The sequence below is a fragment of the Asterias rubens genome, chromosome 6 (genome assembly GCF_902459465.1).
Source record: "Asterias rubens chromosome 6, eAstRub1.3, whole genome shotgun sequence".
In the NCBI taxonomy this organism is placed as follows: Eukaryota; Metazoa; Echinodermata; class Asteroidea; order Forcipulatida; family Asteriidae; genus Asterias; species Asterias rubens.
The window spans coordinates 2,198,249-2,207,743 of NC_047067.1; the positions used below are offsets into that span (position 1 = coordinate 2,198,249).

Below are 9,495 nucleotides of genomic sequence, written 5' to 3' on the forward strand. Positions count from 1 at the left end.
TATCTCAAACTGACCCAACTGATTACGAAACTATCCGGTTTCGAACGAGTTTCCATACTTTTTTGTAGCGCATTGAAATGTGGAAGAAACGAAATACGAGATACCTCGATACCTTTTGTCAATGGTAACATGTATTTTGAACAACTACAGCGTGTCCAGTGCCTTTAAAAAAGATTTTCAAAAGTGATAATTATGTCTTATGGTCTCAATTGGTTTGCACGAATGTTCGAATCAAAGAACGTAAAAAACCCCATTGTTCTATAGAATTAGGGCGTACTTGGTAAAAAGCTTAGATAAAGAAATGAGTATTGATGTCATGTAGGCCATAAGTCACACGAGAGCTCATAATTGCGGTTCGGGATGGCGAGTCCTAAATTTGTTTAGTACATTGTAGTCAGTCATGGTCTTCAAGCTTTCAATATTTTGGCAAGTCCTAGTAAAGTAGTCATGACCATTCAATTGCAAGCCTCTCAATTGGTTGTCGAATTTACCACATCCATTTCTATACTGCAATTTGAATATCATGTTCGTCATTAGAGACGAAAATCATTTTCGTGACTTCTCAAAAACTACAGCACCTCAGCAAGTCATAGCTTTCTACACGTACCACCATTATTTTCAAATTGTGTGAGTTTTAATATAAATTGTGTTTTGTGTTGCTAAAAAAATACCTAGACCCTTCAACTAAGATGTGGTATTGGTTTAAGAACAAAATTCAAGTATTTATGAATTAGGCAAACTGCGCAATCCCTCCGATCCTAAATGATTTGAAAATGTGTGAATAGCTGCGCATGTACAGTAGTCATAATACTAAAACCATGGGTTGATTTTTTGAGAAACAAAACTCCTGTTGTAGAAGCTCATTTCTAAAACCGTAGGAATTTCCAACCTTAGTACTGCATTATACCAGAACAAAAAATACAATGTAACAACCAAGTTTTCGATGACATTACTCTATAATAATTTAATTTATTCAAAATATTCTACAGGAAAATTAACAATATAAACATAAGAACTCATTGCATTTGATTTTTTTAAAAACGTTTGAAAATCTTGTGTGTGACACATAGTCCAGAAAATTGAAATTGCGAATACTTTTTTTTTCTTGAAGAATGTAAAAAAATCATTTCGTTTTATAAACAGTGCATTATTCTTAAACCTTTTAACAAACAAATTCTCCCGAACATGACAATAAAGCAACTGTTTGTAGAATGAATCAACTGGGTAGCATATAGCTTCAAAGATTAATAGTTTTGGCAATGAAATATGATTTGGCAACAAACAAAAACTGAGTTGAATTCAAATAAACTTATTCTGCAACAATACAATGCAACATCCTTTAGATTGTCAACAAATTCAGCCTTTCTAGTTATTGTTCCAAGTTCATGAAGTTACATCCAAGATCTCATCTTGAAGATCTTCGTCCTCTTCATCAATGAGTTTAGAGTTCTCTGTCTTCTTCAAGGAATGGGTCTTAAGATGTTTGGCAAGGTGGTCACTCCTCATGAAACGCTTTCCACAGTCCGGGCAGATGAAGCGCTTCTCCCCAGTGTGTGTACGGAGATGCCTCTGCAGCTCGTCTGACCGGGTGAAACTCTTCCCGCAGAAAAGCCAGTTACAGACGAAGGGTCGTTCCCCCGAGTGCCACCGGAGATGAGCTTTCAGATGTGATGTCTTGCCGTACACCTTACCACACCCCGGGATGTGGCAGATGTGTTCCTTTCTCTTGGTTCTCTCCCCGGAGTTACTGGCGTTCTGACAGTTGGGACACCTGCATCTTCGGCATCGTCTGGCTGTAAGCTTTGCAAGGGATGACTTATGTTCAAAGAGTCCGGTGTATTGGTAAGGAGAATAGCCGCTAGAGTGTTGGTGATAAATTGGGCCGGCATAGTTGCATAGTCCGGGAGATGGGGGTGTCAGAGGCGATGAGGGCACCGGGTGACTAGGGCTTGAAACACTCCACCATGGAATCTCCTCGGTGGCTGGTTGAACTGACAGAGGAACATGAAGAGCATGATGTGGCGGTGATAGCATCCCCGGGGTTGGGAGATACGATAATTGTTCTAGTCCGTGGCAATGACTTGTAGTTAGTCCAGCAGAAAACTGTGGCAATGCCATGTGGCACGTTGAAGCTGGCGGGTGAAAAGCGTTGAAGTAGGCTGCAGCTGCGGCGACTGAGTGGGGACAGACTGTCGTTGCACCTGCCGGGTAGTGCGGTAGCACAGTCGGCATACAGCCCGGAAACGGCTCGGCTGGTGGGGTAGGGGGAAGTTCACACCTCGCTGGTTGTGTTGGGATGAGACCGTGACGGGGTGATGGGATGACCGTAGAGCCGAGGACCGGAGGTGACGGGTGTGCCTGGTGGTAATAACCCGGGACTCTCTCGGCCTGGAGCAGCGGTCGGGGTGCCGTCTGCTGGACCGGCACAGCGGGCTTGGAAACGCAAGGGTCGGGCCCGCCGATCTTGTTACACGTCGCAGCAAGAAGAGCCAGTGGGCTGGGCTTGTTGAAATCGCCTGGACATTTTTCCGGTAACTGAAGAAAGAAAGAAAAACAGGGGAAACAAAATTAATATTCGTATACGATATAAATGAGAAATAAAACGACAATAACAACAGTATGCTGGACAGAGAACTTTCACTTCACATCGGAGTTGTGACCACTTGCCGATGCAGCAGTTGTTAATTTCGTTCAACATGCATGGCCGCTAGCCTAAGAAGAAAGCCACAAACAGGGATTTTGCTCCTAATAGCAACGTTCATGTTTACAATTTGCCTGTAAAGATTTTGAAAATAAGATTCACCCAGGCCAATGGCCATTATTTATATGAAAATACTAAAAATGTATGACCGAGACAAGCGCAGCATTATTATATATTGAGCAGCGATATCATGTTTATGAATTGTAAAACCACACACGTTTTTATTCAAACACTTCATTTTAAAATAGATTGTTTAATTAAAACACCAACCTGCAAGAATTGCGAGGAACACTCCACTTCAGGCATGTTGAATCACTGAAAGTCTCCAAGACAAAACGGAGAACGAGTTGAATATTACGAGAGAAATAAGATCAGTAGTAAATCGTAGTACACACGAAGCCAGCTAGCGATAATATAGTGTGCATCCACCAAAGTCTAGTCAACGACTATAACCCACGGCACACTACGCTTGTCGTATTTGTACAGCGCGTGTGAATGAGCGCACAGCCACATACGATCGTTGAGTGTTTCTTTCATCTACCGCCGGCCAATCAGCTGTCAACTCACCACCCTTTGATATATACCGACAGCCAATAATCGTGCGCAGCGGCCGTCCTGAAAGGAAACCAGACCCATTAGCCTCTGACAACGATCCTGCTGGGTATTTGTTGACACGAAAAATAATGTTGATTATGAGTAGGGACGGTAGGGGCGGGACAAAAGGCGGTGAAGTTAACCAAGTAATAGGTCCGCACCACTTTTGTGTAAACAAATAATTGGATTGCTGAAAATCAAAGGAAGTGGTGCCGACAATGGGGGGTTCTGATTGGTCGGGAGTATTCAGGCTGACTGCCAACCCATAATGAGATGCTTGTGTGACGACAGAGTAGAGCAATAATTATATGTAGTTTTGCTGTCACAAGAAAGGTGGATAATTCTAATAGGACCGGCGTCTTGTACTCACGAGTACGCGTAATAATGATTTAAAATTATCTCACTGTCTGGCCAATTAAGAGCCTGTATTTTCAACTGGTCGATTCTGCTATACTTTATTCTACCCAACAACAAACTCATCATCGAGTAAATATGGCCGTACTAGGGGTCAGTGACCGGGGCTTCAGGGGTATCACTCCCTCACTCATTCTCTATGATACTCTACACCTATTTCACCCACTGACACATATTCATCAGTTGTAACCTTACAATCTCTCTAATCATTTTTCTCTCTGTTTATTATCTTAACGAGAATTTTGATCACAGATAAAAACACTGATCCGAATGTCATTGGGACGGTCTCCGTGTATTGAGGTTTTGAACCCAAGTGGGTCAGTCAAACGTTTGAATTGATTTTTCTCAACTAATTATTTCTGCTTTCTTGTGAGACAGGAAATTTATTTTTGGGGTGAATTCGATCGGCTTAAATATCGGTGTGGTCGTACCAAGGCCGTGGTTTAATCCCAGGATTTGGTATGTTTGGCGGGCAGCTCTCCCCCCGTCGAGCCGTCGTCTGGACCCCGCTTTTGAGTCGCGCGGGCCCGCTAGGGTGTCGACCTCCATTCTGAATAACCATGAATGTAAACTTACTAATATTTATTTGTGAATAATATTCTATGTGATATTAACAATGATATAGAATGCACAGGGTACAGGACATTTTCACTATGCAAAGAACGCTTCGTCAAGCAAATAATAAATAGCAAAACATTTAGACTGAACTTGTTTAAAAGTCGCAATTTCTTTTTTTTTTAGTAGCAACTGATAAGTTTTTTGTGCATTTTGTTCTGCTTTACATTGAACAAATCCACCGCTACAGTAGATAAAGTATTACCAATACAACTGTTTCATTGTTCTATGGTAATACAATACAACTTATTATAATATAAATGGTCTTCTTGTTTGCCTGTGGGTTATTCCTCTTCGGCTTTGCAAACAAGGGTGCACCAGCCAAAATAGATGATGAAATCTAAATTATTATTTTGCGACATGCAAAACATCCTGACTGTTTTCCCTTCCCCCTCACTGTCTCTACAAAAGCTTAAAGTTCCGTATCCAACGGTTTCCGAAAGTCAGCGGGTCCATTCACAGTCTCCGTGCCCAGCTTGGAACCCGTCGTCCCGGGGGCTGTGGGTGTGTGTAGCCAACAAAGGGTTCTAGCTCAGTGGGTTGGTGCAGCAAACCCACGTCTATTGTCCCGTATAACAAGCCTAGTTATCAAGTGACAATTGGGGGCCTGGCTGTCGGCGTCCTCAAAGGGTACACGTAGAGACTCCAAACCCCCCTGTCTGTTGAGCGGCGGTGCCCTGTGTGGTACCCGCCCGTGAATGGTTCGCAGAGTAATTGACAGCTATGGAACCAGTATACATTATCACCTCTTATTGTCCATTAGATTGAATTGGGTCTACTTGTTGTGCTGTTGAATGGACTTCGGTTTTTAAAAGCCACTGTCACGAGTACAAATTTTACCCCGTAATACTTTGCTGTTTAAAAACGGCAGTGGAAGTTGTCCTAAAATGACTCATTCGAGCTTGAAATTATTTCATTTTTCACCCAAAAGCATTCTTTGCTTTCTTTTATGAATGCTGAGTTTATCGTTAGTTTATAGCATCGTATAACCAGAAACATTGGTTTGACACATACACAGTACAAATTAACCATGTTCGGTTGATGTTGCCTATTCTGTATTATGACCTCTAGTTAAAATTTAGAAAAAGGAACTTTTGTGTCTCACATTTAAATATATTTCTTGGTTAATAGCCATTCAATAAAAATGTGGCAAAGTATACCACATTGTTTTTTTGACAGAAAAAACCCATAAACGGTGTCTTTTCTCGTTGACTGTGTGAACCAAACGCCATACAATTCCAGAAGGAAACATTCTGAAGTGGACTTGAACTTATTGTTTCCCCCCACAATCATAGAATGCAACAGAGGTAGCTCAGTGCAACTTCCCGTCCAAACTTGGGCAAAACAATGTGCGCGATTTCGGGCAAATAAACCCCTCTTTATTACACTTGTAATCAACAAGACATAATATGCATATTACATTTGTCTTCTTTCTGGATCCTTCCCTTAATCCCTTTCCCCTCTCTTTTTCTATAAATGGATATGTATTTGTCTGTACTTGTTTTATGCCTCTGAAGAAGGTCCGGTTTGGATCGAAAGCTAAGGCCATCTACCCTATTCATTACAAATTACATCTGATATTAATTTGTAATATCACCAAGTGTAACCTTTCCCCGGTTTCTTTAGATTAAGACAAAAAGTATTCATTGTCATGATAGACAAAAAAAGGAAATTTGTCTTCCCTGTGTAAATGAGACGACATTACATACATGAAAGGCATGGCAACATTAGACATCAACAGTAGAAATAACAATGTACATTATGTAATATATAAAGATTTGAGAGCATGTACGAGCACGTTTCAAATTCTTGTAAGAGCAAGCCTCCAAGCATGGAGGAATTATTCCTCCATATTCCAAGTAAGGCTCGTGTTTAGGCTTGTTTAAAGCTATGTTTATAATATTGCTGAGTTTTGGTATTTTCCTTATCATTTGTCCTTGCCCTGTGCCCTGATGACATTTTCCCCACCTTGCTGAAATCATCGCATCGCAAGTTTTTTTTTTATTGAGAACTGGGACCAGTTTGAGCTACAAACATTTCAAAAAAATGTTCACAACTCACTCACCGGAACAAACTATAGTAATACGAAGCTTTAAAAGTGAAGCAAACAACTAAAAAAAGATTTGGACACCGGACTCAACTGGTTAAGACCGGTCTGAATTAAATAGTTTATTTAGCACAGGCCAGTGAAATGTGGGCTTTCTAGTGATCCTACGAAGACAAATATGCCCTACTTAACATCTTTTGAAAAAAACATCCTTAATGGTTTGCAAAAAAAAAACTTGCACCATGGCATGCATGGTGAACCCAGACCAGTTCAGATCTATGGTTCAACTATTCGAACCATGAGGACCCAAAGGACCACCGAAGTAAAGCCTGCCATTGGTCCATCTACTTCTCTCTCCAACATGTCAGTCTTTACACAATACCATAATCTCGCCACTGACTTTGTTATTAATCCCACGGTCAACCCAATTTAGTAAGGGTGTGCTAATTACTACCCGGCTGTCAATTAGCTGCTTGAGCGTCTTGACAGGATTATAAGATCCGCGGACTCAAACAGACACCGCCTTGTGAAAAACTTCGAAGATCACCACCACAGAGGACTTTTTGCCGACAGGTTCATCAGGGGCTGGCTTCTTTAATTACTGAGTTGAAAGGAAGGATGGACTGGGGAGGGAAAGGAAGAGTAAACTGGTCTTCAGCAAACAATACAAGGTGTTCTGTGACGTATCGTTGATAGGATCATTACAGTCATCTTGGGATGAATAGTCCGAGGACAAGAGAGCGAACAAGGGGAAGGCGGGAACTTGTTGCCGCTCGATTGGCACCCCGTTGGGGGCTACGGTCACTCACTGTCTGGTCATGGCTCTGATGGACTCAACTTACGGCCAGACAACCGCGTACCAAAGACACTCGCCTCGGACCCAAGTCGTTTTGGCTCTTTTGGTTTTAATGCAAACTAAAACTGTTCCACGTACAATGTATCTACCATGGTTGAAACAGGGTTATAATCGGGTTATGAATACCGACAAACCTCAAAGGAGTATTTCATTTTTTAGTTCTATATGCATAATTGCAATCATGGGTTGTGTCAGTTGCCGTGAAGTTAAAAATAAAAATAATGTTACACAATAAATAACTTAGAATCATAAATATTAATATTAACCTACTAAGTTCACGTCATTTTAATATGCATTTCGCATTTAACATTTTTAGGGGGGCCTATTAACCAGCACAGACCTGCTCAACTATGTTCACGTAACCAAAATAACTTCACCAACAAGTTATTCAATTTGGCATTTCTAACAAGTATACAAATGAGTAAATATATATTAAACAACTTTAGCAAACTGCTTACCAGCCTAGAGGACCGGGCGTTGGTGTATTACTTAATGGAAACAAATTGGTAATGGCATGACGTTTCGACCATAAAAATATAGCAGTCTTTCTCGAAGGCTAAAATGATAACACAACACACAAAAACATAAAGAAGTGTGGTGTGTTATCATTTAGCTTTCAAGATATGCTAGGGTCATTGACTCTTGTTTTAATATCTGAGTTTAAATTGATATCGCAGGTTTAACTATTTATTATAGTTTGCTCTTACCAATAAATTAAAACTAAGAATGCGTATAGATCTTGATGTCTCGGAGTAATTTTCAGATATTCAATTTGGGTAATGTCGTTCTTTAATTGGCATCGGAGGGTAGTACCCGATTTCTTCTTCAATTAGGCACAGAACTAATTGTATCAAAATTAAAACCAGACCCTGTGCCCCAAGGAGCCGCACATGAACGGACATGAGTAAAGGTCATTGGATTCGTTTGCCTAGGCCGAAAGGCTTCAGCAGCTGCTCCTATACCTTAATGAGGTTTTAAATTGTCCGGTAAATTATAGGAGTTTTACCAAGAAGTATACTTGTACAAGATTCATTACTTTTCTCAACGAATTACGAGTTTTGATTTAGGAGCTAAAAGGATGAGTAAAACGTCCTCTGCTCATTGAGGGCGCATCGAGACCTCTCCCTCTGTGGTGACAACTCGACCATCGGGTCCCCAGTTACGCAGAGTGATAGCCTGGCGTTCCTCGCCACAAAAGTGGTCAACATTGTACATTATTTTGAAGAAAAATCAACAACCAAAAACACTCGTCCAAATTACTTGTACTATATGGATCAAACGGTTAAAATGGGGGCTGAAAGTAAACAACTTTCAGTGTGTGTGGTTTTTCAAAATGACTCATTCTGAAACGATCAAGCTGATCCTGGAACCAACAAAACCAAACAAGGTTACCCCAGTGCTCCACCCCTAAACATACAGATAAGTTTTCGACTGCTTTATAATTAAGTCTTTCATTAAACCCCCATGAATACTTGTCATTTAGGGGCTCATTAATAGCTAGTAACTCCATCAAGTAGGCAAACACACAGACGGTCACCGCCCGTGAAAAACTCCGATCTTAATGTGTCTACTTAGTGCCCTTTGCGTAGGCCGCCTGTCCAGCCTTGCATTGTACCCCTTCGTGAAGGAGGTAATTACGGGTGACAATAGGTGTCACTGCCCGTAACAAGGTGTAAAATGCACCCACAATAGACCGGGGTAAATTCCCCTTCACTGTGCAAGGACTGATGGGTCGCACCACGGGTAAATGCTCACCCGTGAAGTGGGTGATTCTATGACCAACGCTTTGACCATTTTTTACCTTCGTGCTTTGATGACTAACTATGGACGTTCGGCTACAAAATATGGGCAAAATTATTACGTCACGAATAGGTTGAATACGAGGGGAAGGGTGGGGGGGGGGGTGGCTGATACAGCTATTTTCTTGTTCTCGAATGTTACTAGAGAAATCAGGAATATTGAAACATAAATCATTTAAACAAAGTGAAAGACACTGGACACTATTGGTAATTGTCAAAGACCAGTCTTCTCACTTGGTGTATCATAACATATACATAAAACAACAAACCTGTGAAGATTTGAGCTCAATTGGTCTTTAAAGTTGCAAGATTCAAGAAAAAATACCATTGTCATACGAAGTTGCGTGCATTCTGAGGTCTCGAAATAAAATTCGTGGAAAATTACTCCTTTCTCGAAAACTATACGTTACTTCAGAGGGAGCCGTTTCTCACAATGTTTTAAACTATCAACAGCTCCCTGTTACTAGTC

The 9,495-nt window shown here is 41.0% G+C and overlaps 1 protein-coding gene across 1 annotated transcript; it reads right to left on the minus strand.

The window, feature by feature from the left end:
• Nucleotides 1-973: 973 nt before the first annotated feature.
• Nucleotides 974-3,134, minus strand: LOC117291586 (transcription factor Sp5-like). The gene is made up of 2 exons (XM_033773399.1): nucleotides 2,972-3,134; nucleotides 974-2,535 (listed from the first exon to the last, which is right to left on the minus strand). Exons 1-2 carry the CDS (start codon nucleotides 3,005-3,007, stop codon nucleotides 1,384-1,386), a joined length of 1,188 nt encoding a protein of 395 aa, XP_033629290.1. The 5' UTR covers nucleotides 3,008-3,134; the 3' UTR covers nucleotides 974-1,383.
• Between the last annotated feature and the right edge of the window lie 6,361 nt (nucleotides 3,135-9,495).

What these genes read in the sequence shown, in the direction of transcription:
- LOC117291586 (XM_033773399.1), bottom strand. Translation starts at nt 3,007, where the DNA reads ATGCCTGAAGTGGAGTGTTCCTCGCAATTCTTGCAG. An exon ending in GTTCCTCGCAATTCTTGCAG is followed by an intron (nt 2,536 to 2,971) that starts GTTGGTGTTTTA and finishes TTCTTTCTTCAG; the next exon opens with TTACCGGAAAAATGTCCAGG.